Source organism: Panthera pardus, unplaced genomic scaffold, assembly GCF_024362965.1.
Source record: "Panthera pardus isolate Hobbes unplaced genomic scaffold, ASM2436296v1 HiC_scaffold_9, whole genome shotgun sequence".
NCBI classification, from domain to species: domain Eukaryota; kingdom Metazoa; phylum Chordata; class Mammalia; order Carnivora; family Felidae; genus Panthera; species Panthera pardus.
Window position 1 is genome coordinate 2,489,323 of NW_026527024.1, and position 22,575 is coordinate 2,511,897.

Below are 22,575 nucleotides of genomic sequence, written 5' to 3' on the forward strand. Positions count from 1 at the left end.
AAACAACTATTAACTCAGCTTCTATGATGCAGCAAAAGCCTTCTTCAAAAATGAGGATGAAGTAATGACAGTGTCATTGAACAACAACTGCGATGGCCCGTCACGGCAGAACGGTCACGATAGGACTGAATGACACAACGCAGGAGGGAACCAGGCAGACTGCAGGGGTGGGGTGGGGTGGGGTGGGGGCGCAGCACGCAGATCCAGAGAGCAGCGAGAGACGGCCTCTGGGCGGGTTGGTTTAAAAAACTATGAATACTTGTTCTTTTTACTCTTCATTTGGTTTAAAACAAAAATAAGGGCAGATTAAGTGGACCTTTGGTTACCCTGAAAGTTCAGCGTTTAACTCGCAACAGATGGTGTTCAAGTCGATACTGAAATGCACACAGCAGCCAGAAACATCCAGGGCAGAGAGGTACAGAAAACATCGACAGAGCGCAGTCAGCCGTGATGGAGAGGAAGGCACTACCCTTAGTCTCCAGCTGCAAACAACCAGAAAATGGAAAAAAGGATGTGAAATGACTGTTTTCAGACATTAGGCAACAGGCAGGGCAGGACCGGCCGGACCGTCAGCCCCGGGAGAAGGGAAGCAAGCAGACCGAGCCCCATGATCCCCACCTCTTTCTCTGGACTGCAGTGCAGGCAGCTGACCCAGCCAGGGCATGACAGTCCCACTGAGTCAGGGAGACAGGAATCAAAGTCTGGGCAGGCGGAATTTGCGGGCAGAGAACCGGACGAGGAGGCGCTGTCCACAAGAGGGGACGGCAGTGCAGAGATCCTGAGCTTTGGACGGAGTACTAAGCTGGGCACGGCCGGGGTAAGCGGACGTGAGGCCAGGCAAAGACTGACCAAGACGCTGTGTCTTCACCAGGCAGAATGGACAGTCCTCACTAAGCCACCGGCCACCAGGGATTCCACGGAGATCCCAGCAGTAAGAGAACCAAACCAGAGATGAACACTCTCACCAAGTTTAAAAACTGGCCCCCCAATAAACATTTGAGAAGATGCTCAACATCATTAGCCATCGGGCAAATACAACCCCAAACCACAATGAGATCTCGCCTGTCGGGATGGCTAAAATAAAAAACACAAGAAACGACAGGGGTTGGTGAGGATGTGGAGACCAAGGAACCCTCGTGCACCGTTGCTAAGAATGCAAACTGGTGCAGCCACTGTGGAAATCAGTGTGGAGGGTCCCCAAAAAATGAACAACAGAGCTACCACAGGATCTGGCAATTCCACTCCAGGTGGTTTCCTGCAAACCCCTCCTCCACCTGCCAAAAAAACCAAATACTAATTTGAAAGGATGCATTTATCCCCACACTTGCTGCAGCATGAGCTGTAAGAGCCAAGACCTGGAAGCAATTCAAATGTCCATCAGTCAATGAATGAGTAAAGAAAATGTGGTGCTCGCACGCACACACACACACACACACACACACACACAGGAATGCTACTCAGTTATAATGAACAAATGCCGCCATTTAAATGTGACAACGTGGATGGACCTAGAGTGAAATTCTAGAGAAATAAGTCAGAGACATAGTGAAATAAGTGAAATAAAGTGAAGTCAGAGAAAGACAAACACTCTATGATTTCACTCATATGCAGAATCTAAAAATCAAACAGAACAGAAATATACTCAGAGATACAGAGAACTGGTGGCCACCAGAGGGGAAGGAGGGGGAAGGGACAAGAGAAATGGGTGGAGGGGATTAAGAGGTACAAACTTCCAGTTATAAAATTAGTCAGTCACGGGAATATAGTCAATAAAATTGTAATAACTTAGTATGGTGACAGACGGTACAACTGGACCTGGTGTGATCAGTTTGTAACATGTAAAGATACTGAATCACCGTGTTGCACCCCTGAAACTGACACTGTATGTCGATTATAATAAAAAAAAAAATTGGGGCCTGTATATTTAGACAGATGTTTTATAAAAACTTTGGTTTAACGGATAACTACTGCTGAGATTTTTAATGCGGGGGTTAGCTGCATTTTATCAAAATACATCCAGTTAATAATCATCCTTGTGTTGATCTTGCTAGTTCAGAAGCAGACACGTGACCACTATAATGAAAACCAACATTCACCTGCATTGGTAGTATTTCAGAAATCAGACACGTCACGCGAAATAAATATGGCATACTTACAAAATCTTTGGTAAAACTTAGTTCTAAGAGTAGGTCTCATGTCTTTTCTTTTACGTAGGAATTTAGTTATTGGGCAATATTAACCATTACGTGTAAAAAGAAAATTGATTGAATTGTCTTTTTACCTTTTAGATACCCGAAATAGTATGAAGGAAAAAAATTACACAATTCTGTCCTTGCCCATCCCTGCCTAAAAAACAAACACAAACCCCCCCCCCCCCGCCCCGCCCCGGCAAAGCAATCAACTGCCCAAAGCAACAAAAACTAAACAAGATGGTAGAATCACAAAAATCATAGTGTTAGATGAAGGCCATCGTGTGGTTCTCAAATGGTGCTCTTACAAAACAGCTGGACCAGGGATGAGGGAGTTCTCCCACTAAAATTAACCAGTCCTTTTGTAACTGGCAGAAAAATGTCAAAGCTGAATTTGTCCAATTTTAAGATTTACTTCTTTGAAACCAGAGAGTACATATCGTTCTTGTTAGAAGAATTTAGGGGGTGACCGCACGAAGCTGCACTCGCAGCAAGAGGCCCAGGAAGATCCACTCTGTGGCACCGTCATCTGCAGAGGGACGCTGCCGTGGACCGTCACCCGCAGCAGGCTGTGGGAAGGGCCGCCTTCACTCCTGGGTCCGTGCAGTCACAGGGCCCCAGCACGCCCATCATGCCGTGAAAGATCGGAAGTTCAGGGACTAACTGACCTCTGCGATTGACCTGTGCTTCTAGTTGTAAAAATCCACCCCCCCCCCTCCACATACGCAGAAACACACAGCTCCGATTACAGACATAAGGATTTCTGGCACTTACCATGGGTGATTTATAGTATCTATGTAGTATATTTATGAAATCTGTAATTGTTAGCATTCCTGGAACAGAGAATCGTATGTTAAATATAAAACCATGAAAAATTTCGAACGGTAAGCAAAAATATTTACTAGAAAAACTTCTAAAATATACTTTAAAGGTATCAAGCACGGTTTAATAATATATTACTTGGGGCTATTAACCTGTTAATTATCTACAACAAACCAAGACAAACGTAGCTGAAAATAGACCGGATGGCGAGTACAATGGAAGCAACCACGGTGTTGGGCCATTCAGTGATGGAAAACTTACTGATTAATAGAAAACATCACAAAAGACTTGCAGCTATGTAGATAACTGGAGATACTTTAAAATAAGATGAAGTATTCCGTAAGCTTTAGACGCGTGACCTTTCTGGGGGCAGGTGGATTGTTTCCCGAGAAGCATTCTATAAAGAGTGTCTAAGTGCTTATTTAGCGCCTGTTTATTGAGGGCCACAAAGTGCTTCCTACGTGCTTCGTCCTAAGACGAAGACGACAGGAAACTTTTCCTTGAGACTGAAACTGTAACCTGGGCAGGGAGGCACACGTACACTGGTAATTTCAAAACAACGTGAAGTCCACGAGGAGAGACCGTGCTCACTGTCTGCTACGAGTTACAAAATGAGAAGTGACGGATTCAGGTATCGTAAGTTACGGGACTTTTCTAACAGTACGGCGGTGATCTGGCTCGGGCGTCAGGCCTGTGTCACTTCGTCCGCACCGTCAAGAAGGTGTGTGGCAGACAAGCAGGGACCGACCGCGGGCCTGTGCACACGCGCGGAGTCAGGTGTCCGAGCACAGCGTCGCCCGCGGACCCTACCCCCGGGCTCGCAGGAGCTGGCAAAGGCACATAAGCTCCTTCGGGAGCCAAAAGGGCACTGAATCAAAAGAAACTGGATGAATAAATAAATAGGAGAAAGAAACTCAGTAGGGGTACGTAAGTGTTTTGAATTTCCCAGCAGCCCCGCCTCAGCCGGGATGTAAAAGCCGGAAAGTTCTTTAACTTGGCAGCAAGTTTTCTAGGCTGAGTTCCAAACCAGGGCCTATTACAATACCTTCGGCGTTTGGCCTTTCAGGTTGCCATTTCAGCTCTCTCCCCGGCCCGCGCTGCTTACCTACAAAACTTTGTTTCTTACTCTCCCACAGCGGCGCTGCTCGGACACCATTGGCTACTAAGGCAAAGAAGGCCTTTTTCACCTGGAGACAAACGGGAGAAACAGAACAGACTTTCAAGTCCACGTGTCAGGGAGAAAAATACCTTCAACTAAAATAGCCGACCAGATCTTACCAGTTATCTTCGATGTCAACTTCTGTAAGTTGGACAGGCCCAAAAGAGCTGAGTTTGTTACCACCAGCAAAAATACAGAAGCCTACAGGGACTGGAGATCTTTTAAATGGAAACAATGCAAGTAACTTCAAAAATGTTCTTTGTTCATTGTATCTAAAGACTTTGGCATACACAGAGACTTTATATGATTTAAACCATATAAAAGAATTAAATTTCAGTGCAATTTCTCCTTGATGTGGTTGTCCGTTCATCTGAAAACGCTGAAGTGACACCAAATGACTTGAAACGAAAATCTGTTTTTTCCTATGTTCAATAACAAAGCAAACAAGTGTACTTTCTCATTTCCTGGAAGCTGAGAAAGAAAAGGTAAGAAACACGTAATACACACGTACTTTCATTGTGGTCCCGGGACCATAATAACATTCAGCATAAACATTCAGCGTGTGCCTGTCACAGGCTGGGCCCCGTTCGGGCAGTGCTCACATCTGGCATCTCTGTGAATCACCCCGACAGGCCCCCTCTGGGATCCCAAGCCAGGTCCAGGCACCAGAGCGGATGGTTCGTTAAAAGCCAAAAGCTCAGGGGCGCCTGGGTGGCTCAGTCGGTTAAGCGTCTGACTTCGGCTCAGGGTCACGATCTCGCGGGTTCGTGGGTTCGAGCCCCGCGTCGGGCTCTGTGCTGACGGCTCGGAGCCTGGAGCCCGCTTCCGATTCTGTGTCTCCCTCTCTCTCTGCCCTGCCCCCGCTCATGCTCCGTCTCCCTCTCTCAAAATGATAAATAAACATTAAAAAAAAAAAAAAAAAGCCAAAAGCTCAGTGCTGAAGAGGACTCTCTAAATACGGACGGCAGATAAACACAGGGAAGACGGCTCACCTTTATTAATAACCAAAGGAATGAAGATGAAGGCAAATTTAAAGTATTATTTAGAGCTGCTAAAAAGGCTAATATTTTTCAGTGATAGCACCTAACGCAAGTGCTGCTGTAAAACCGCGTGTGGCTCCATAAATTGTGTTTCTGAGCTTCGGTTTGTATGACGAATTGTGAAAATATTCATACGGTTTGTGCGCTAGCTTTTTCTGAAGTATGGCGTCATCCTAGATTTTAGGAGTAGGAGTCAAAGACGTCCAATGTCGCATTATTTCTAATTATTGGCATTGGAAAAGAAATCTGCCCCTGACGAAAGAGAACACATTAAATACTGGCATACCGAGATGAGGAAAAAAAGCATCAAATAGAAAAATTAGGAAGACTCTGTTGAAGTAGAAAAAAGAAAAAAGGTTTATGGCAGTGTGAAACATAGACTATTAAATTTTATGCTATAATTATACACAATATGTGTTTAAATGGAAAAGATCAAAGAGAAATAAGCAGAAAATCAGACTGTATTAAGGAGCGGGGACAGTGACCCTGCGTTTCTTTAAAAAAAATTTTAATGTGGCACAGTTTTCTTTTTAACTAAGGAAGAAAAAAGTTCTTCCCTCCACCCACTGTATTCCAAACCCGTTAGCTTAACAGTAAAAAGAAAGGAGAGAATTATAGGAATCCAGGGCTTTCTATCAGACTAGGGTCAACAATTCAACACCTGCTTATGCCTTTATTGTGACACATTCTGCCTCTGTTTGGCACGACTTCTGTGGACGCTTGGTTCACTTACATGAGTACGGGGACGGCTGGCGGGTGAGGGAATCTCATTCATTATTTTCTATGCTTCTCTTAGCCCCATCCCGGACTGTGTCCGACGATCTACAAGATCATCAGAGGGCAGGGAAGAGGATGTGGAGGTCCCGAGGGCCAATCAGATGACATGGGAGAGCATCGGCAACTAAGTGGCATCCATAAACTGCCCAAATATTTTTTGAACCACAGCTTGTATCAAGAATCCCAAAGACATTCATACCGCTCGTGCAACTACATGGCCCCCAGGGGCGGTGTGCCAATGTGTATGGTCTGATAGCTCTATCTGGATGACGCTCTGGGGATCCCGGATGGCGGTCCTAGAAAATACCGCCAAAGAATATGGGGGAGAAGTCACAGATAAACCGATTTTAAAACACATTAAATTATCAGCTCAGCTTGCTTTTCTAAACGGTGCCGAGTCCGCATCGCAGGGCTCAATCTCATGAACCGTGAGATCATGACCAGAGCCGAGATCCCGGGTCGGAACTCGACCGACTGAGCCCCCGAGGCACCCCAAGAAAACCAATTTTAAAATCATTCATCAACATCATTCATGAAACCCTAAGTGGCCATATCTGTTGAAGACCCATTCCAGAAGGTTCTGAGTTTGGCCATGATGAAACAACTACACAAGCCAGACAAAATACACAAATCTCTGTTTGAAAGCACCGGTGTGCAGCACGCAGGTGAGATTCAAGAAGCCCCAATTCCCGAGAGAAAGGCGGCATGTGACGTGAGCTCCACAGTCATTCTGGAGGTTTTCTGTGGATGTTTTCCAAATCCTTTTCAAATAGGTGCATCTCAACAGAAAGCTGGATGCTATTAAAAAGAATCGAATAAACCCCAGGCAGGTTAAACACACACAAAACCACACCTAAGCGCATGTCACAGACAAGATGCTAAGAACCAAAGGCCAAGAGAAAATCAGCTGGAGGAAAAAGACACACAACTGCTTTCGAAGAGGCTACAAGCCGCCAACAGCCATTTTTCTCTCAAATGTGATGACTCTTCCTTCAGAAACACAACATCTCGCTTCCCTGACTAATCTGCTACCTAAAAGCTCTTACTCAGCCCTATAACTGCTATGAGGTTGCCATAGGCGTCTAAAGGCCAGCACCCGACTCCGCATGTGGCCAATCCACCGGTGGGGGCACACAGGCCGTGACACGGAAGTCAGGCACTGATAAGGCGTGCGGACTTCAGTGAACACTGGGGCTGGAGGTCAGTGGCAAGGTAGACTGTGAGAAGAACCCCCAGGGAGGCAGCAGTCCCACGGCAAACAGGAAGTTAAGAATTTAATGTGAAAAGTATCATCACTTCTGCAAGAGGAGGCAGAACCATCGAAAGATAAGGAAAATGCTTACATAAAGTACCTCCTAGCCCCCTTTCTTTTCAACGGGTGAAATCGCCAGGCCAACTAGAGTCCCACTTGGGTTGCTCGGGCCCTTGACCCTCTCTGAACCTCGGCGTTCGCAGGTACATGATGAGGTTAACAGGTGATGTCTTCCTCACCGGACTAACCGGGCTCGTAGGTGAGGATATTCGGCATGGGGTCAGCACCGAGAACCAAACAGAATAAATGCTTTAATTTCCCACCCTAGAGGGGTCCGACCAGAAGGAGAGAAACAGCCACTGTTTTAATCCCACCCACAGGCACTGCTGACATGTCCCTACATCGCGGAGGAGTCCCAGCCTCCGAAGACCCGGGACAGCACCGTGAGGTGGACGAGACACCCTTGCGCTCGCATGGGCCATGTCACAAGGCCCCAGAAGGGCAGGCCTGCCTATGGCTCCTGTGGTTTGGCCGGACCTCCTTCTGAACCTTGGCTTTCTCAACACCATGTGTGTGCAGCTGAAGAGCAATTTAAAACTAGACTTAGAAAATTCTTCACGATTACAGACGGCACGGAGTGTTACCAGTTAACCGGTAAACAGGACAAAAGGAAGACTGGTGCAGTCTGGCTCCAATTTGCAGGAAAAAAACTCTTGGGGGATCTTGAGTACCTCGGAAAATTTCTTTTCAACTGAAATGCAATTTGCTCAAAGTGTTGTCCGTTTAAAAATGTACTTAAATTTTTTTTTTAATGTTTATTTTTTGAGAGAGAGAGAGAGACAGAGCATGAGCCGGGCAGGGGCAGAGAGAGAGAGAGGGAGACACAGAATCCGAAGCAGGCTCCAGGCTCCGAGCCGTCAGCACAGAGCCCGATGCGGGGTTCGAACCCACAAACCGCAAGATCATGACTTGAACCGAAGTCGGACGCTCAACTGACTGAGCCACCCAGGTGGCCCCTAAAATGTACTTTTAATAGGATTTTCAAACAACCAAATGTTGATCATTAGATACGATGGAACATAAAATTTTAATAAACGGTTTCTTAAAATAGTAACAAGCCCCAAGAGAGCGGGGCCGTCTCATGCCAACTAGCACATCTGAGTTCCCTAAAATGGGAATCTGGTTCCTCTGACGCGTCACTGTTCTCTGTACGGTTTTACCCCGATTTTCAGTAATGAAGTAGATGGTGGGGCTTTCAAAATTAACGCCGATGAACAGCTAGAGCTCTTTAGAACCGTCCAATCTGGTTCTGTACTACATTTTTGCATCAGGACTTGCCCAGTGGATTTACACTACCTGGAGGCAGCTCTCCGGTCTGACAGCTGTCCCCTGCGTAGGAGGCGTCCAGCCTTTCTCAGGTGAGGTGTCCAAGCCCTTCTGCAGCCCAGCCCCAGCCCACAAACTGAACTTTTTGTTTTTTGCTTCTGCGTCACAGTGTCCCGTCTGCTTCAAAGGAACTTCCCTTCAACTCTACCTGTTAAAACCCAGTTGACCTTGGACTTCTAACTCCACAGCAAAACCTACCCGGGTCACTCCCATCAGAGTAGGTGCTCCCTTCTCTCTGCTGCCACGGCACCTAATTCCTACCCTTTCTGTGATTTCCAGGGTTTCCCTTGTGTCTCCTTCAGCTTAAAAATGGCAGAGTAAAATCATTCCTGACAATTGTTCCTCCTGGAAGGTCACCCCCAGACTATAGGGAATATAAGCTGGAAAAGGGATGAGCCAGGAGGCCTGCAGGTGGAAAGTGGGGGGGGGGGGGGAGGTTAACGAGTAACCAAGAGGAAGGGCTGAGCCCGGTGGGAGAGAAGCTGAGCGGCCTCTCCCTGTTCCCGGAAGACCCAGGACCGGAGGCCCTGGCGGGGGTGGGCACAGAGCCAGAAACAAACAGGACGGCTGTTTCCGATCAGGTAATAACCACAGCCACCTGCCGTCGTTGACAAAGGGCCATTTTCTGGAGAAACTGCTCCACAAATGCAACAAACAGACGAGAACGTTCCGGGATGAACAAGATCAGTGGAACCCACCAAGAAGCCCACTTGTGAACACAACGTATCCACTCAATTCTTGGCGCTCGTTCTTCATTATGAACAGCCAGCCAGACTCACCGGTCACTTGACAAAGCTGGACGAGTCCTAGTTTTATCTGCGTCTTACCCGAAGGGCCGAGAAAACAAGACTCCCAAAAAGCAGAACAAAAAGGCCGAGAGAGAGACAGGATAAGAATATTAAAGGACCAACTCAGGGGGCCCAAGACTCGCTGGTCGAAGTTCCAGGGAAAGGAAACAGGAAGGAAATTACCGAGGCCACGCTACACGGAATACAGACCTGAGGGACGCGAACGCCAGGTTCCAAAGGCACGCCATCCGCCCGGCTCAGTGAAGAGAATCACCACAACGAGGCACATCAGGATGAAATTTTGGGAGTTCAAAGTAGAAAGAGAAAACCCCAAAAGTGTCACAGGGGAAAAAAGCCACGTATAAAAGGTAGAGAAAAATGTAAAGAAATCACAACAGATTTCTAATATGGTCAGAGGCAGGGGAATAATGCCTTCAAAATTCTAAATAAAAATTATTTTCATTATGGAATTCTATACCCAGCTGTCTGTAAAGTGAGCGTGGGAAACACAGATATTTAAAATTTCGTGTAAGGATCTCCCGTGCACGCTTCAACGGCAAGTGTCCCGCACTGAACGTGTCCCCACAGAACTCACAGGTTGGAGCCCTCACTCCCAATACGGATAGTACGTGGAGGAAGGGCCTTTAGGAGGTGATCGGGTTTGGGGCTGGGGACCCCCTGATGGGATTAGTGGCAGAGATGTGCGCTGTGAGGACACAGTGAGAAGGCAGCCATCTGCAAGCCAGGAAGAGAGCCCTCACTGTGCAGGTGAAGCGACCATCGCCTCTATCTTGGCCTTACAGCCTCCCTAACTGTGAGAAGTGAATTCTTGCTGTTCAAGCTCCCAGGCTGTGCTGGGTCTGTGCAGCCCGAGTGGGCGAAGACAGAAGCTCCTGAAAAAATGTACTCCACCCCCCGGCCGCCCCCCCCAAAAGAGGGAACAGATCAAGGAAGCAGAAAGCACATGTTCAGTAGACAGGTGTTACAAGAAGCGAAGGCTCAGGAGACAGCAACGAGCAGGCCGGCAGTGACAGCCAGAGCAGGAAGACAAAGGACCCAGAAGGAGTGGCTCCAAACGGAGCTGCAAACACGTCCGACAGGTCTGACCACACGGATAATTCCGTCAAGAAAGAAGTCAGAGGTGTGAAAAGATGTACGTGGTCAAAGTAAAACACAGGAGAGTTCTAGACTCCAGGAAGAACACTGAATTGTACCAAAAAAGGAAACGTTAACTACAGTTTGCACTGGGCTCAGCAGTGAATAGAATGGACAGAGAATAATGCCAGCACGCCGGGAAGGATTTCACCGGCCCCTGACAGCCAGACACACTGGGAGGATGGGGGCAGGAAGGAGGCAACACAGGCAGCAGGAACACAGGGCCGCCAGACCCGGAAGTAAAACACGGCTGAAGTTACTGGACTGAGGTGTCACGGCAATCAAGTCTAGATTTCACAGCCGAACTGGTTGTTTCCGGGCAGTGTGACAAGGGCGTAAGGAACAGGGACAGAGGCTGCTGTTTTCTATCGTAAGTTTTTGTACTACTCACTTTGAAAACCCATACGTTGGTCCCCAGTGCACTGCCTACGGGCGTCAGCATGGGCCCCGCCAGGTAGTGTAAGCCTTGGGGGCAGGGCCATGGCAGGTTCACCCTCTCCTCCCCCCGGTTTGAGCAATGTGCTTTGCCCCCACTTTTATTCTTTTCGGGAATACGGATGCTAGAATTTCCTTTGTCCTGGATGCCATCTACTTATTCACTGGTCCTAAGAATTATTTGGCTTGTTGAGAAATCTTTCTGTATTTTATGATTAGCTCTCCCACCTGGGCTCAAGTCCTCTGTAAGTTAGACGACGTCATCAACGAAGTCAGCAGTCAAGTCGCCGTCCCAAATGTTGATGGGCTTAGGGTAAAAGAATCCTATGTTTCTTAGCCTGGGTTCCCCAGAAAGCAGAGCCTGGCCTGCGGTCATTTATCTGGGAATTGTGACCCCAGGAGCAGGTGTGGAGGACGGGGCTGAAACGGGCTGGCAGGGTATGTCAACGGGTGGCTGAGGTGGCCGCCAGGAAGGGCAGACTGACTCCTCCGTTCCACGGAGTCCCAGTGGGATCTTCTGAGGACTGCCCGCCCTGAGGGTGCAAGGTGGAGGCGGTTACCCACTGGCTTCTATCCTCTGCTGAGAAAGCAGGCCGGGGGGGGGGGGGGGTCACCCCCACCCCGAGGGACCTGCCTGAGGTGAGGCGGGGCTGGAGTCACAGGCGGCGTAAGAGGATTTTAAAACGATGCACAAGAGGCAGCCAACGCGACTGGAAACCGTGCTCCAGGCTGAGAGTTAACGAGCGAACGTTCTCCGGAGGTCCACGGCGAGCCATCAAATTGCGCACCGAGCTGACAGACCGCACTGTGCGTCCTGTCCACCAGGACACCGTGCCAGGCTCCGTCAGCTGTCTGGCTGAAGCCGGGATTTGCCTGTCCTGGCTTGACCACCCCGATGGAACAGTCCAAGAAGGAAATGGGGCTCAATCTGCAGCCTTTTTGGTCAATTCATGATAGGTTCCTAGCGATCACTATTCTTTTACTTTTATGAATAATTCATTCACACGTCTTACCTGGGATTGGGGCCACGCGCCCTACCCACAGGCTTTTTTTATGTTTTGAGTTTTGAGGAATCTCGTTTTCTTTCATCTCCAGCCTGGGGCACGGACAGACCACTTTCCACAATTCCTCCGAGGTCACCGACAGCCTGGCAATCTGCTTTCTACGCCCCTTATCACACTAGAACGTGATTCATCTGGATCAGAAAGCAAACTGGTTGAGCGCGGAGACTACCCTTCATAATCTCCACACCCATCTCAGGGTTCAACTTCCTCCAATCACCATTTATTGCACTTTTCCCATTTTGAAGATCATTGTCCTTGACGTGGAAGAAGTTCAAAAGGAGCGGAAGACTTTTACTTCCTGTTTCTTGGCACCTGCAGCGTGAATCCCGAGCAACAGGCCGGCCTTCTCTTTCCTTCTGTCTTTTAACACGAGCAAGCCCTGTCCCCTCTGCACTTACGGATCTCAGTTCTGGTCCCCAGTTCACACGACCCTGGGTGGCCCCTCCTCGTCACGCCCTTCCCTGAGCTTGCTTTTGATGAAACGCGCTTCGTTCTTTATTTTCTGCGTGTTCTACAAACGTGTGCTTGGCAAACACTTATTTGGATGCCTGCCGTTCGCTCTCACGTTGGCATTGCTAAAAATTATACTGACTGAAATAGTTTGAGCAAGAAAATAAAGTGGTGATGGGTCATAATTGAATGGAACACCTGTATTTACAAATCTCTGCTGACATACAGGACTGAATAAAGAAATGGGATATTAATACATTACTTGTATCAATCAGCTTACTACGTAAGCTAACTCGGGCAGTTCCTGTGCCCCCAAGGAAGCGGAACACAGCTCCTCACCCCGTACGCGTGGGCTGTGCCCAGTGGCTTCCTCCTCAGAGGCTCAGCGGGGAAGTGGGGAAGCCTGACGAAGACGACCTGGGCCAGGTGACCGATGTGAAGGTCAACGGTGGTAAGACGTGCTAACAGTACGCACCCTTGATACGACGGGGTAAGAACGGCACTGAACCTCTGTGGTCTTCCTTCCTGAGCTCATGACCCCAGTCTGACCATGAGAAGAACGCGAGGTCGGGGCCGACAGCAGGGTACCCTACAGAATGATCTGCCCAGCGCTCCTCAAAACCGTTAAGGCCACAGAAGCAAAGGAAGTCCGGAAAAACTGCCACGGCCAAGGGGAGCCTAAGGAGAAACGATGACCAAATCTCCCAGAACCACCTCGGTGGGATCTTCGGACAGAAAAATGACGTCAGGCCAAAAGTCCGGTGATAATTACGTGCCGGCTCGTGAACCGTGACGAGCGTGTGCCACGTGGAGGGAAGATGGCAGAAACGCGGGGGCCTGGGGACGGGGTGTCTGGGAGCTCCACGCTCACTCCTCAGCTATTCCATGAATCCAAAACTCCAAAAAAACAAGTCTATTAAGAATGGTTATGTTTGTAGAGTGTTGCTAAAAAAAGAAATTACGTAGGGAAGGCCTACCTAATTCTTAATGCCTCCCCCCCCCCCCCGCCCCACTCTTGGGTGGCTGTCCCAGATGTGGCGTCTTGGGGAACCTGTCGCTGCTGCCTGGACTGCATACTCTCTCTCCACGGCAACTTGCGGGGACGCCCGGAAGCAGCGTGCTAGCATCCGGCACAGGGCGCCTGGACCACGTGCCTCCGGGCTACGTCGCCCTCTTGCTCTCCGCCTTAAAGCTTCTGCACAGAGGCTCGTCACCTCGACATTCCACCTGCCACCTCCTGGTCCACGACCTTGACGACACTGTGCCGACAGGATCTCACGGGCAGAAGGCGGCAACACTTCAGACGCCTCGGTGACGCGGAAGGAAACGAGACAGGGAGTTTTCGGGGGGCGGGGGGGAGGCCGGAGCATCAGCCACAGCTCCTCCCGGTGGAATTCAAGGGGCTGCCCGGCACGCGCCCTGCCAGCCGCACACGGCTGGGGAGGTTTCTGGAAGCAACGCGCACGTGTGAGTGGCTAACTCTGACACACTGGCTGAGTCGCCCATAGAAGCTGTCTTCCGGTGACCGGAGCAAGTCCAGGCTCCTCGTGCACACGGGCCCGTCACCGGCAAAGTCAACACCAGGGATCCTGCCCGAAGCCCCGTCAGGTGTCGCAGGAGAGCCACAGGGCACCCGCCCAGGGTGTGGAAGAGCAGCCGCGAAAACCCACCCCCTCTCCTGTGGCCAGTCGCTTTCCTGCTGAGAAACCGCCCCCGGCTTGCCGCTCGGCCCCGGTGGAGACGGAACGAGGACCCGCGATGCCCGGCGACCGCGCCGCCCGAGCTCCCGTGACCGGGTGTCATCTGACCGTCCAGCCACGCTGCCGAGGGTGCGCCACGGCCACCGGCTGGCAAGTGAACACGGCGTGTCGGGGACGGAGCCTGCGTGCCTCCCCTTCCTCGGTCCACACCCGCGGTCTGGCGGCGCTCCCGAGGAGGGAAGAACCGGCTCGCTTTCCGGATGCGCCCCGCGGCAGGCTGGCCCCAGCTGGGGGCACAGTGGTGGCAGGGACCGCTCCACCCGGGGCAGCCCCGGGACAGCGGGGACCGCCGGGCCCGAGCGGGCAGAGCTGCGGGCTGTCGTTGTGGTCTCCACTGTGCCAGGATGGCGACGCCCGGATGCGGGTCCCCCGTTCACGCTAGCTTGAAGTGGGGATTCTGCAGAACCCAACCACGGGAACCCGAGCTGGCTTCTGAGACCGACGGTGGGGGCTGAACCCGCGTCCCAGACTGTTCTTTCCCCTCCCCTGGGGGCAGCCTTTCATTCATCTGAACCTTCTCCATGTGTCCGTTCTGTCTCCCACGCCTGCCTGCGCCTAGGGGTTACGACTCTGGTACTGTGTACCCTCAGAATAACATGGTCATGATACATGTATGATTCTGCAACTTGCTTTTTTTTTTAGTTAAAAATATATTCTTTTTTTGAAAGTTTATTTACTTATTTTGAGAGGGAGGGAGAGAGACAGGTGGGTGGGAGGGCGGAGGGAGGGAGAGAGGTGGGAGGGGGAGGGGGGAGAGGGGGAGGGGAGAGAGGGGGAGAGGGAGGGAGGGAGGGAGAGAGGGAGAGAGGGAGAGAGAGAGAGAGAGAGAGAGAGAGAGAGAGAGAGAGAGAATATGAATCCTAAGCAGGCTCCACACCATCAGCACAGAGCCCCGTGCCAGGCTCAAACTCACGAACTGGGAAATCGGGACCTGAGCCAAAACCAAGACTCAGACACTTTGACTTTTTCCATTCTTCTTACTGGCTACATGGTGTTCTATGATACGCCCATCCCAGGATTTACTGAACCCCCCTCAGTGAGGAGACGTGGTTGTTTCTGGCACTCTCTCTTCTGGCCATCTCTCCACTATGTGCCCTGCTCCCGAGATGGATCGACGACTACCACTGCCATCTGTGTCTACAAAATACTCTGCTCCGACCCTTCAAGTGCTTAACTTTGCTCTCCCCGTGACAGCCCCCCCCCTTCCCCTGGTGACAAATTTTAGCTCCTTCAAAGCCGAGGGCCTCACAGGATTCGTGCCTTCCAGGGGATGATGCACACAGCTTCTATTAATTAGGAAGGTGATATCACTGGATCAGTGACCTCTGACAACCCACAAAACATCCCGTTTTTCAAGTATCGCTCACTCGGCTCAATTTTAAATTCAGGAGAAAGTCAACTCCTTGACAAGGGAAAAGCCGAGCAGGAGGGAAAGCAGATACAGGTCTTATCAGCCATCACTTACTTTTCTGTTGGTGGAAAACCCAGGGTCAGGGATGGGGTTCTTGGAAAAGTAACACGCCTTTTGGGGAGTGGGAACACGGGGGAGGTGGGGTGATCTAGCAGCGGTTTATTTTGGGAACTGAGAATTCCCAGCTGTGTTCCTACGGAAATGTGCAGTTACAGCAGCAGAGACTGAGTTTCCTGAAGTTACTGTCTGCCGGGCTCCCTGGATGGTAGCGTAGCAGACGCCTCCCTGTCCTCGCCGTGTCAAAGAATCAGAGGGTCTTAGGGTTCAGAAGCAACCTTGAAGGTTACCTGGTCTGAAGCGAATACAGCTAAGTCACAGGATAGAAGATCAGGTTACAGAAATCAGCTGTAGTTCTAGATGATGACAAAAACACAGCTGGAAATGACATTACACAATAACAAGCCGTTTTCACGTTCCTGAGTCCTGCGTAGCCCGCACTGAATGTGGATAAAGTGGCCACAAGACACCAGGTGTCGTCTGACGAGCCACAGGGACAAATTGCTGAGAGGGACAACCAGGCGGCGGGAGGGACGAGGAGAGGCCCGGAGTGTGGGGCAGAGCCGGCCCCGTCTGGGCACGTATCTCCCGGGATGGCCCCGGACGAAGTGACAGAGGCTGGGGCACCTTCCCCCTACCTGAGCTCCGCGGGGGGGCCAGCTCACACCTTTGCCCGCGACCCGCCTGGAAGGGCTTCTGCTTTCCCGAGATCCCCCCTCCGGTCCCCCGGGAGCCCACCAATTCCTGGCTCGGTGGCTGCTTCTGGGAGCACAAGCGAACATACTCCTTTGTAAAGATTTATGCACAAATATGCACACTAGATACCTATGTGTGTATATACTTATCACATTGGATGTAATCTGATCATTACGTCGACTGTATTGTCCAGGACTTTTCACGCATGATTAGGTCATTTTGGTACAAAATTAGCTGCGACCAGCACACTTTTAATGATTGGGTTCAAAATTTTTCTACTAAAAGAGATCAACAGAGCTCTCTCTCAAGAGATGATCTACCTTAGTCCTTTTTTTCTTTTTAACCAGTATTATTTCAAATTAATTTATTGTACATTCTACTACGTAACTAAGAGAAAAGCTCGGGATATCCTGAGGGAGGCATTAATTTAATGGTTAATAGCTCAGGCTGTAACATGCGAGACAGACCCCGCCTCTTACCACCTGTGTGGACTGAGTTATTGAATTCTAGAATCTATGGATTCAACTTTCCATTTAAGCTCTTTGACTCCAGAACGACCGCCCTTATCTGGAGGAAGAGAGCGGTTTATGGCACGTTCTTTCCACGGCTGCCACGGGGACCGAGAACGCGGACGACAGCGATGTGGGGGCACGACACAGCACGTGCGGAGCGTGGGGTGTCGCTGGGCTTGTCCCCGAGGTGGAGGCGTGCCAGCCGTCCGTGCGAGTGGTGCACACTTACTTGTAACGTTGTATCAAACACCACAAGCTTTGAACTGGTGGGAACGATGTCGTAACACTTGTGTGACCTCATGAAGCGCATGTAGACGCCACTCTCTGAGTCTTCTGCTGAAAAGGAAAGAAAAAAGGCAGATGTCAGTAGTGACAAAGGACTTCCTCATCAGCTGAAGAGTACGTATGAGAGACCAGACTTCATGGAAACCGTGAGCGGTCTGCCGCGTAAGAGTGAGAAGGCAAAGACGTTCACTCGTGCTGATTCTTTCTGTTCCAACACTGCTGGACGCCCTCACCGGTACGGAAAGGCAAGGAGAAAACCAAAGGCGTACGGATGGCACAGGAGAAAGGAAAACTGTATCTGCAGACTATGATTTTTTTTTTTACACAGAAAGTACCAAAGAATCTACAAAAAGTTCCCAGGCCTAAAAAAAAAAAAAAATGAGGTTAGCAAGGTCATGATACAGCGTTAATGAAAACAAACATGTAACTTACAAACAAATACACAATCTACATAATTGCTCAGCGGAAACATGGATCTACACGGGGAGACAAAGCGCTGAAAACAGTAACTACGTGGACATGTACGCAGATTATTTAAATCTTCGTAAATGTTAATTGACAGTTGGTGAAAGGGATGGCAGTGATTCCTGGGGGGTCACGGCACATTCGTACCGTGGGGGGTACGGCGTATTTGTACGTGAACCGCCCGCCACCACCATCCAACCGATGACGCAGAAATCTGGGCTTCCTCCTTGTCCCGCCGCCTCCTCCACCCTCACCCATTTGTCACGACTCACTGCAGAGTGTACCACAGATGTCTCCTAATCCGTCCACGTCTCTCTACCTCCACGGCTGCTGGCCTGGCTCCGACAAACGCCCTAACTTCCTGACTGGTCTCTCCGCTTTTGATCTTGTTCTCTTCAACGGCTGCCCACACCGCGCCCAGAATGGATTCGGTCACGTCACCCCTCTGCTGAAGACACTTCAACGGCTTTCAGGAAAGACAAAATCCTTCAAGACCCGGCCTGAAAGACGCATCCCCTCTGGATCCCCGGCCTCGTCTGCCAAGTGCCTGCGCCCCAGTGTCCCCGCAGCTGCGAGGCCTTCTCTTAGTCCCTCCTAAATGCGATGCTCTCTCCTTCTACAGGAGCTTCAACCACCCTCTCCTCCGTCTTCAACACTCTGCCCATCTCTTCTTGGCCCCGTGAAATCCTCCCGCACTAGAGCTCAGCTCGAGGACACGACGGGGAAGTTGCGGAACCGGAATTTAGACCCGGATGCCTCTAGATTCCAAAGCTGTGATCCCAGCCGGGGTGATGGATCGCCCACCGCCCCTGCCTGCTGTGGCCTTGCTCCTAACCTGTCCTCACGGTTCAGCTCTAAGTAGAGACCTCCAAGAGACTTCTCTGACAACTTCGCTCAGCCCACGCTGATCTGTACATTTGGGGAAGATTAAAACTACCTGGAAGAAAAATTACTTTATTGTATTTAGGAATTAGCAAAATAAGTGTTCAACAGTGTGACACTGAGCAAGTTCCTCGACTGTGGAAGGAGCCCTTGGTATTCCGGTATTTCCTACTATCGTAAATGCTCAGTATATGCCGCCTGGTTTGCCAATTTCGTGACAAACCACGTGAACACCCCCAACTCTCTGTGTTCACTCCTGACCTCTCTCCCAGGTACCATACTTCGTAATTCTACCGTAATTCCCGTCTACGTAATTCCCGTCACCTCCCGGCCAGCTCCCTCCTCCAGTATCTCCCCTCCTGCGCGTGGGATAGTCCGGCGTCTTGGTCTGGCGTTCATGAGCCTCCGTGGTCCCCGCCTCCCGTCCCCACGTCAGCAAGTGGCTCCCTGCCAAGTTCCCTGCCGGATTTAATCTTTCTTGCTTGTCTGTTCCACTTTAACTTCAACGCCTTTCTCTACTTTTCCTTGTCCCATTTCAGCCCAGCCTCAGATGCCAAATTATCCACAAAACAGGTGAACGTTTGAGTGTTCGCTACGGGCCAAGGATTTTTATATTGTACGCTAAGTGTTAAATCAATTACCTCCTTCAATTTATAGAACGACTCTGAGGGCAAACGCCTTAATTTCTTCGCTCTGCACACGAGCCGACGGGAGGCGAGGAGGGGCTGAGGAACTGGCCTAGAGTCAGCACCTAGAAGTAACCAAAGAGGGATCCAAATCCACGTCCGAGAGAGACTCCGACGCGTCTCAAGAGAACTCCGCAGTTTCAACTATGCACGCACGCACGTCCGACCGACGCCCGGGACGTGCTACGGTCCACACCCCGTGTCCCCGCTGAGACATAAAGATGAACAGCACAGGCGCAGTCTCTGCCCCCCCATGCTCACACGCTGGTGGAGAAGGAGGGCACCCGGACAGACGCCGCGTGGCAGGAGAAACCCTGGACCGCGTGAGGTCACGCGGGCGCACAATCCCCCCGGGGCCACAAAGGCAAGGAAGTCTAACCACCTCCCCTTCTGAAGGCGTACCGACGTCCACCTGGGTTTCTCATCAGCTGTCCCTTTACAGCTCGTTCTCGGCGATCCGTGCAGCCCGAATGCTCTTCTCCTTCTGGGGCGATCCCTCCTTCGAACGACCGGGATCTTACTCGTGGGTTCTCCCGGAGCGGGTCAGTTCGGATTTGCACGAGGCTTCTCTCATGACCTCGGTCTCGGGGTTATGTGTTTTGGGGAGAAGACCGACCGCAAGGTAAGGCGCCATCTCACCCCACCGCATCAACGGCACCTGCCGTCGACACGACTTCCCACGTGGCTCGGTAGCGTCTGTCGGTTTCTCGCCGGCGGTGACTTTCTCCTCCTTCCGCGCGGCAGCCTTTGCGAGGCAGCCTGCACCCTTGGCCCACGTTCAAAGGGTCAGGCATAGTTATGGGCCACTTCCTCGAGGGGAGGGCATGTACCTGAATTACTCAGAAGTCTTCTGCACGGGACTATCTACCTGTCTGTATCAGTATGGATTCCTAACGTTCATTTTATACTCTGACTTACAAACCTACACCGCACGGGGAGGGGTGAGGAAGGCCGCGGGGCGCCCACCCTCCCCGCCGGCGGATCTGTGCGTGGCTGGGGAGCAGGCTCCGCGTCCAGACGGCCTCCCGCCCCGGCTCTGACGCCCCGCGGGCGCCCCCAGGACTTCCCTGCTCACACACACGGCCTCCACGTCAGCGGGGAGTTTGCGGAGAGCTGGGCTCGCTGAGGTCTTTCTCCGTGCGTGCTGCCTCGGCCGGCGGTGGTGGTGCGACGGCGGCTCCCCCGGTCCCTGCCCCAACACACACCAGCCTCCGCGACAGGAGAGATGCATTTCCTCCGTCACCAGTGTCTTTCATCAGTATGGCGCTTCTGTGACGGTTCACGAGGCGGTAAGGCAACGACGAACAAACTGTTACCAGAGGTCCACGCGTTATTCAGCAGGCCCTAGTTTTTCTTCCCCCCCAGGACGGCACAGGACATTCAGCCCTGGCTCGTCAGGCGCCTCTCGGCTGAGGGTTTTGAGGAGGACCTACAACATTTTAAAAATTTTTATGTATTTTTTATTCAGGAAGGGGCAGAGAGAGGGGGAGAGAGAGAATCCCAAGCAGGCCCCACGTGGTCAGCACAGAGCCCGACACGGGGCTCGAACCCACAATCCGCGAGATCATGACCTGAGCTGAAGTCAAGAGTCGGACACGTAACCGGCTGAGTCACCCAGGGGCCCAAACGTTTTTTTTAAATGTGAGAAGCTTGGCCAAAGAAAGCAAGATGTTAAATATGTAAAGCACATTACGACAAAATTTGAGTCTGTAATAAGGACAGATTATTACCGTTGCGATAAAACGGCATGAATAACAAAAGCGTTCGTGACTTAAGTTAGGAAAATCAAGCGAAATATTATGAAACGTCGTGGTTTCCCTCCACGGAGTGTAAACTTTCAGATTATCGGCGGCACCACTCGTATTATTTACGCTCTGATGAAGTCTCCAATCGCAAGTGAAGAAAGAAATGGGATGAAACAGAAAGTAAGAGGGATGTGGAATTAAAGTCAAAAGAAAAAAACCCCAAACCCAAGACCATCCAACGAGAACAGGTTGTCTGGAACGCGTGATTCAAGTTCCCGAGAACGCGAGGAGTTCGGACTCCCACTACTCGCAGGGAGCCCGGGGCTACGACGGCATCGGTGTCCCGTTCCTCGTTCCTGGCCCTGCTGTTGCAGGTCGTCCCGGCACGGGAGCAGAATTACGGAGCATCACAATGGCGCTTGGGCTACTGGGTTTGGAAGGACCCCTCCTCCGAGGACGCGCTGACCTACCGCTGGCCGAGCGGCTGCTGAAGGGGACTACTGGGAAGCAGAAACTGGGGTGAGGGGCTCGATTGCCGAAGGTTAAGGAAAGAATTCGAAGAACGCAGCAACTAAGTGTAAACGCGATCACACACACGCGGGGTGGGAAAGCGTGAAAGCCAGCATTTCCTAGGGCAGGTCCGACTCCGTCCCCCCCGACAAGCCCTCGCTACCTCACGACACACTACACGTCGTCGCACAGCACAGGGTCTCCACCACCTGACCCCATTCCCCGCTCCCGGCCTCCTCTCCGACCACACCCTCTGGGAATCGTCCACTCTCAGGCCGGACTGACACTTCCCTTCCAAAGGATTCTGTGAAGTGTGGGAAGTTCAGCCCGGGGAACGCGCTCCTTGGGTTCCCGCCTCCGCTCTGCGCATGCTGTCCTGTGTTCCGGAAGGGCGTCCCGTTTCTGGCCCACTGAAATCCCACCTGCCTTCTGGCAGCTGAATAGTGGCTCCCCAAAATCTGTGCCCAGCTGGAACATCAGAACGAGACTTTGTATTTGGAGTGAGGGCCTCTGCGAGTGAAATTACAGCAAGGACCGGGAGACGAGACCAGCCTAGATTAGGTTGGGCCCTAAATCCAAAGACCAATGACCTACAAACCACAGAAGTCGAGACACAGACGGAGGCGGCCACGGGAGGACGAGGCAGGGGCTGAGTCACGCAGCCACGGGCCAAGGGCCGCCAAGGACTGGGGGCGACCCCTAGAAGCTAGGAGAGTCAAGGACAATCACCTTGAACGAAGTTCTATCGTTCTAAGCTGCTATGTTTGTGACGGGGTCTCAGAAAACTAACGTAGCTTCAAAGTTCAGTTCAAGGACCCGGAACACCTTCCGTGAAGCCTTCGAGTCGGAAGTAATTGCTCCTTTTAACATTCCCATTAGTGCTTTGTGAGCAATTAGCTTCTGGAGTCGTGGTACGCCTTGTACTAAAGTTACAGGTCTGCTTTCCTTTTAGACTGTAGCTTTGTGAGACACCGGACAGGCCTCCAGCAAGTTCCCAGGAGGTGTCAGGACAGGCTCACACCTGCTGAATGGCAGAAAGACTCATGAGT

General features: G+C 51.2%; 1 protein-coding gene across 10 annotated transcripts in view; it reads right to left on the reverse strand.

Moving 5' to 3' along the window:
• Positions 1 to 22,575, reverse strand: part of PRKAG2 (protein kinase AMP-activated non-catalytic subunit gamma 2) — a 256,749-nt gene that overhangs the window by 22,065 nt on the left and 212,109 nt on the right. For 6 of the 10 annotated variants that reach the window (XM_053898674.1, XM_053898676.1, XM_053898678.1 and 3 more), the window contains 3 exons: positions 17,183 to 17,289; positions 4,117 to 4,198; positions 2,964 to 3,022 (listed from right to left, as the gene is read on the reverse strand). In XM_053898674.1, coding sequence (XP_053754649.1) covers positions 2,964 to 3,022; positions 4,117 to 4,198; positions 17,183 to 17,289 — 248 coding nt within the window. The remainder of the gene's footprint in view (positions 1 to 2,963; positions 3,023 to 4,116; positions 4,199 to 17,182; positions 17,290 to 22,575) is intronic. The other 4 variants (XM_053898675.1, XM_053898677.1, XM_053898682.1 and 1 more) reach the window with 1 other exon arrangement.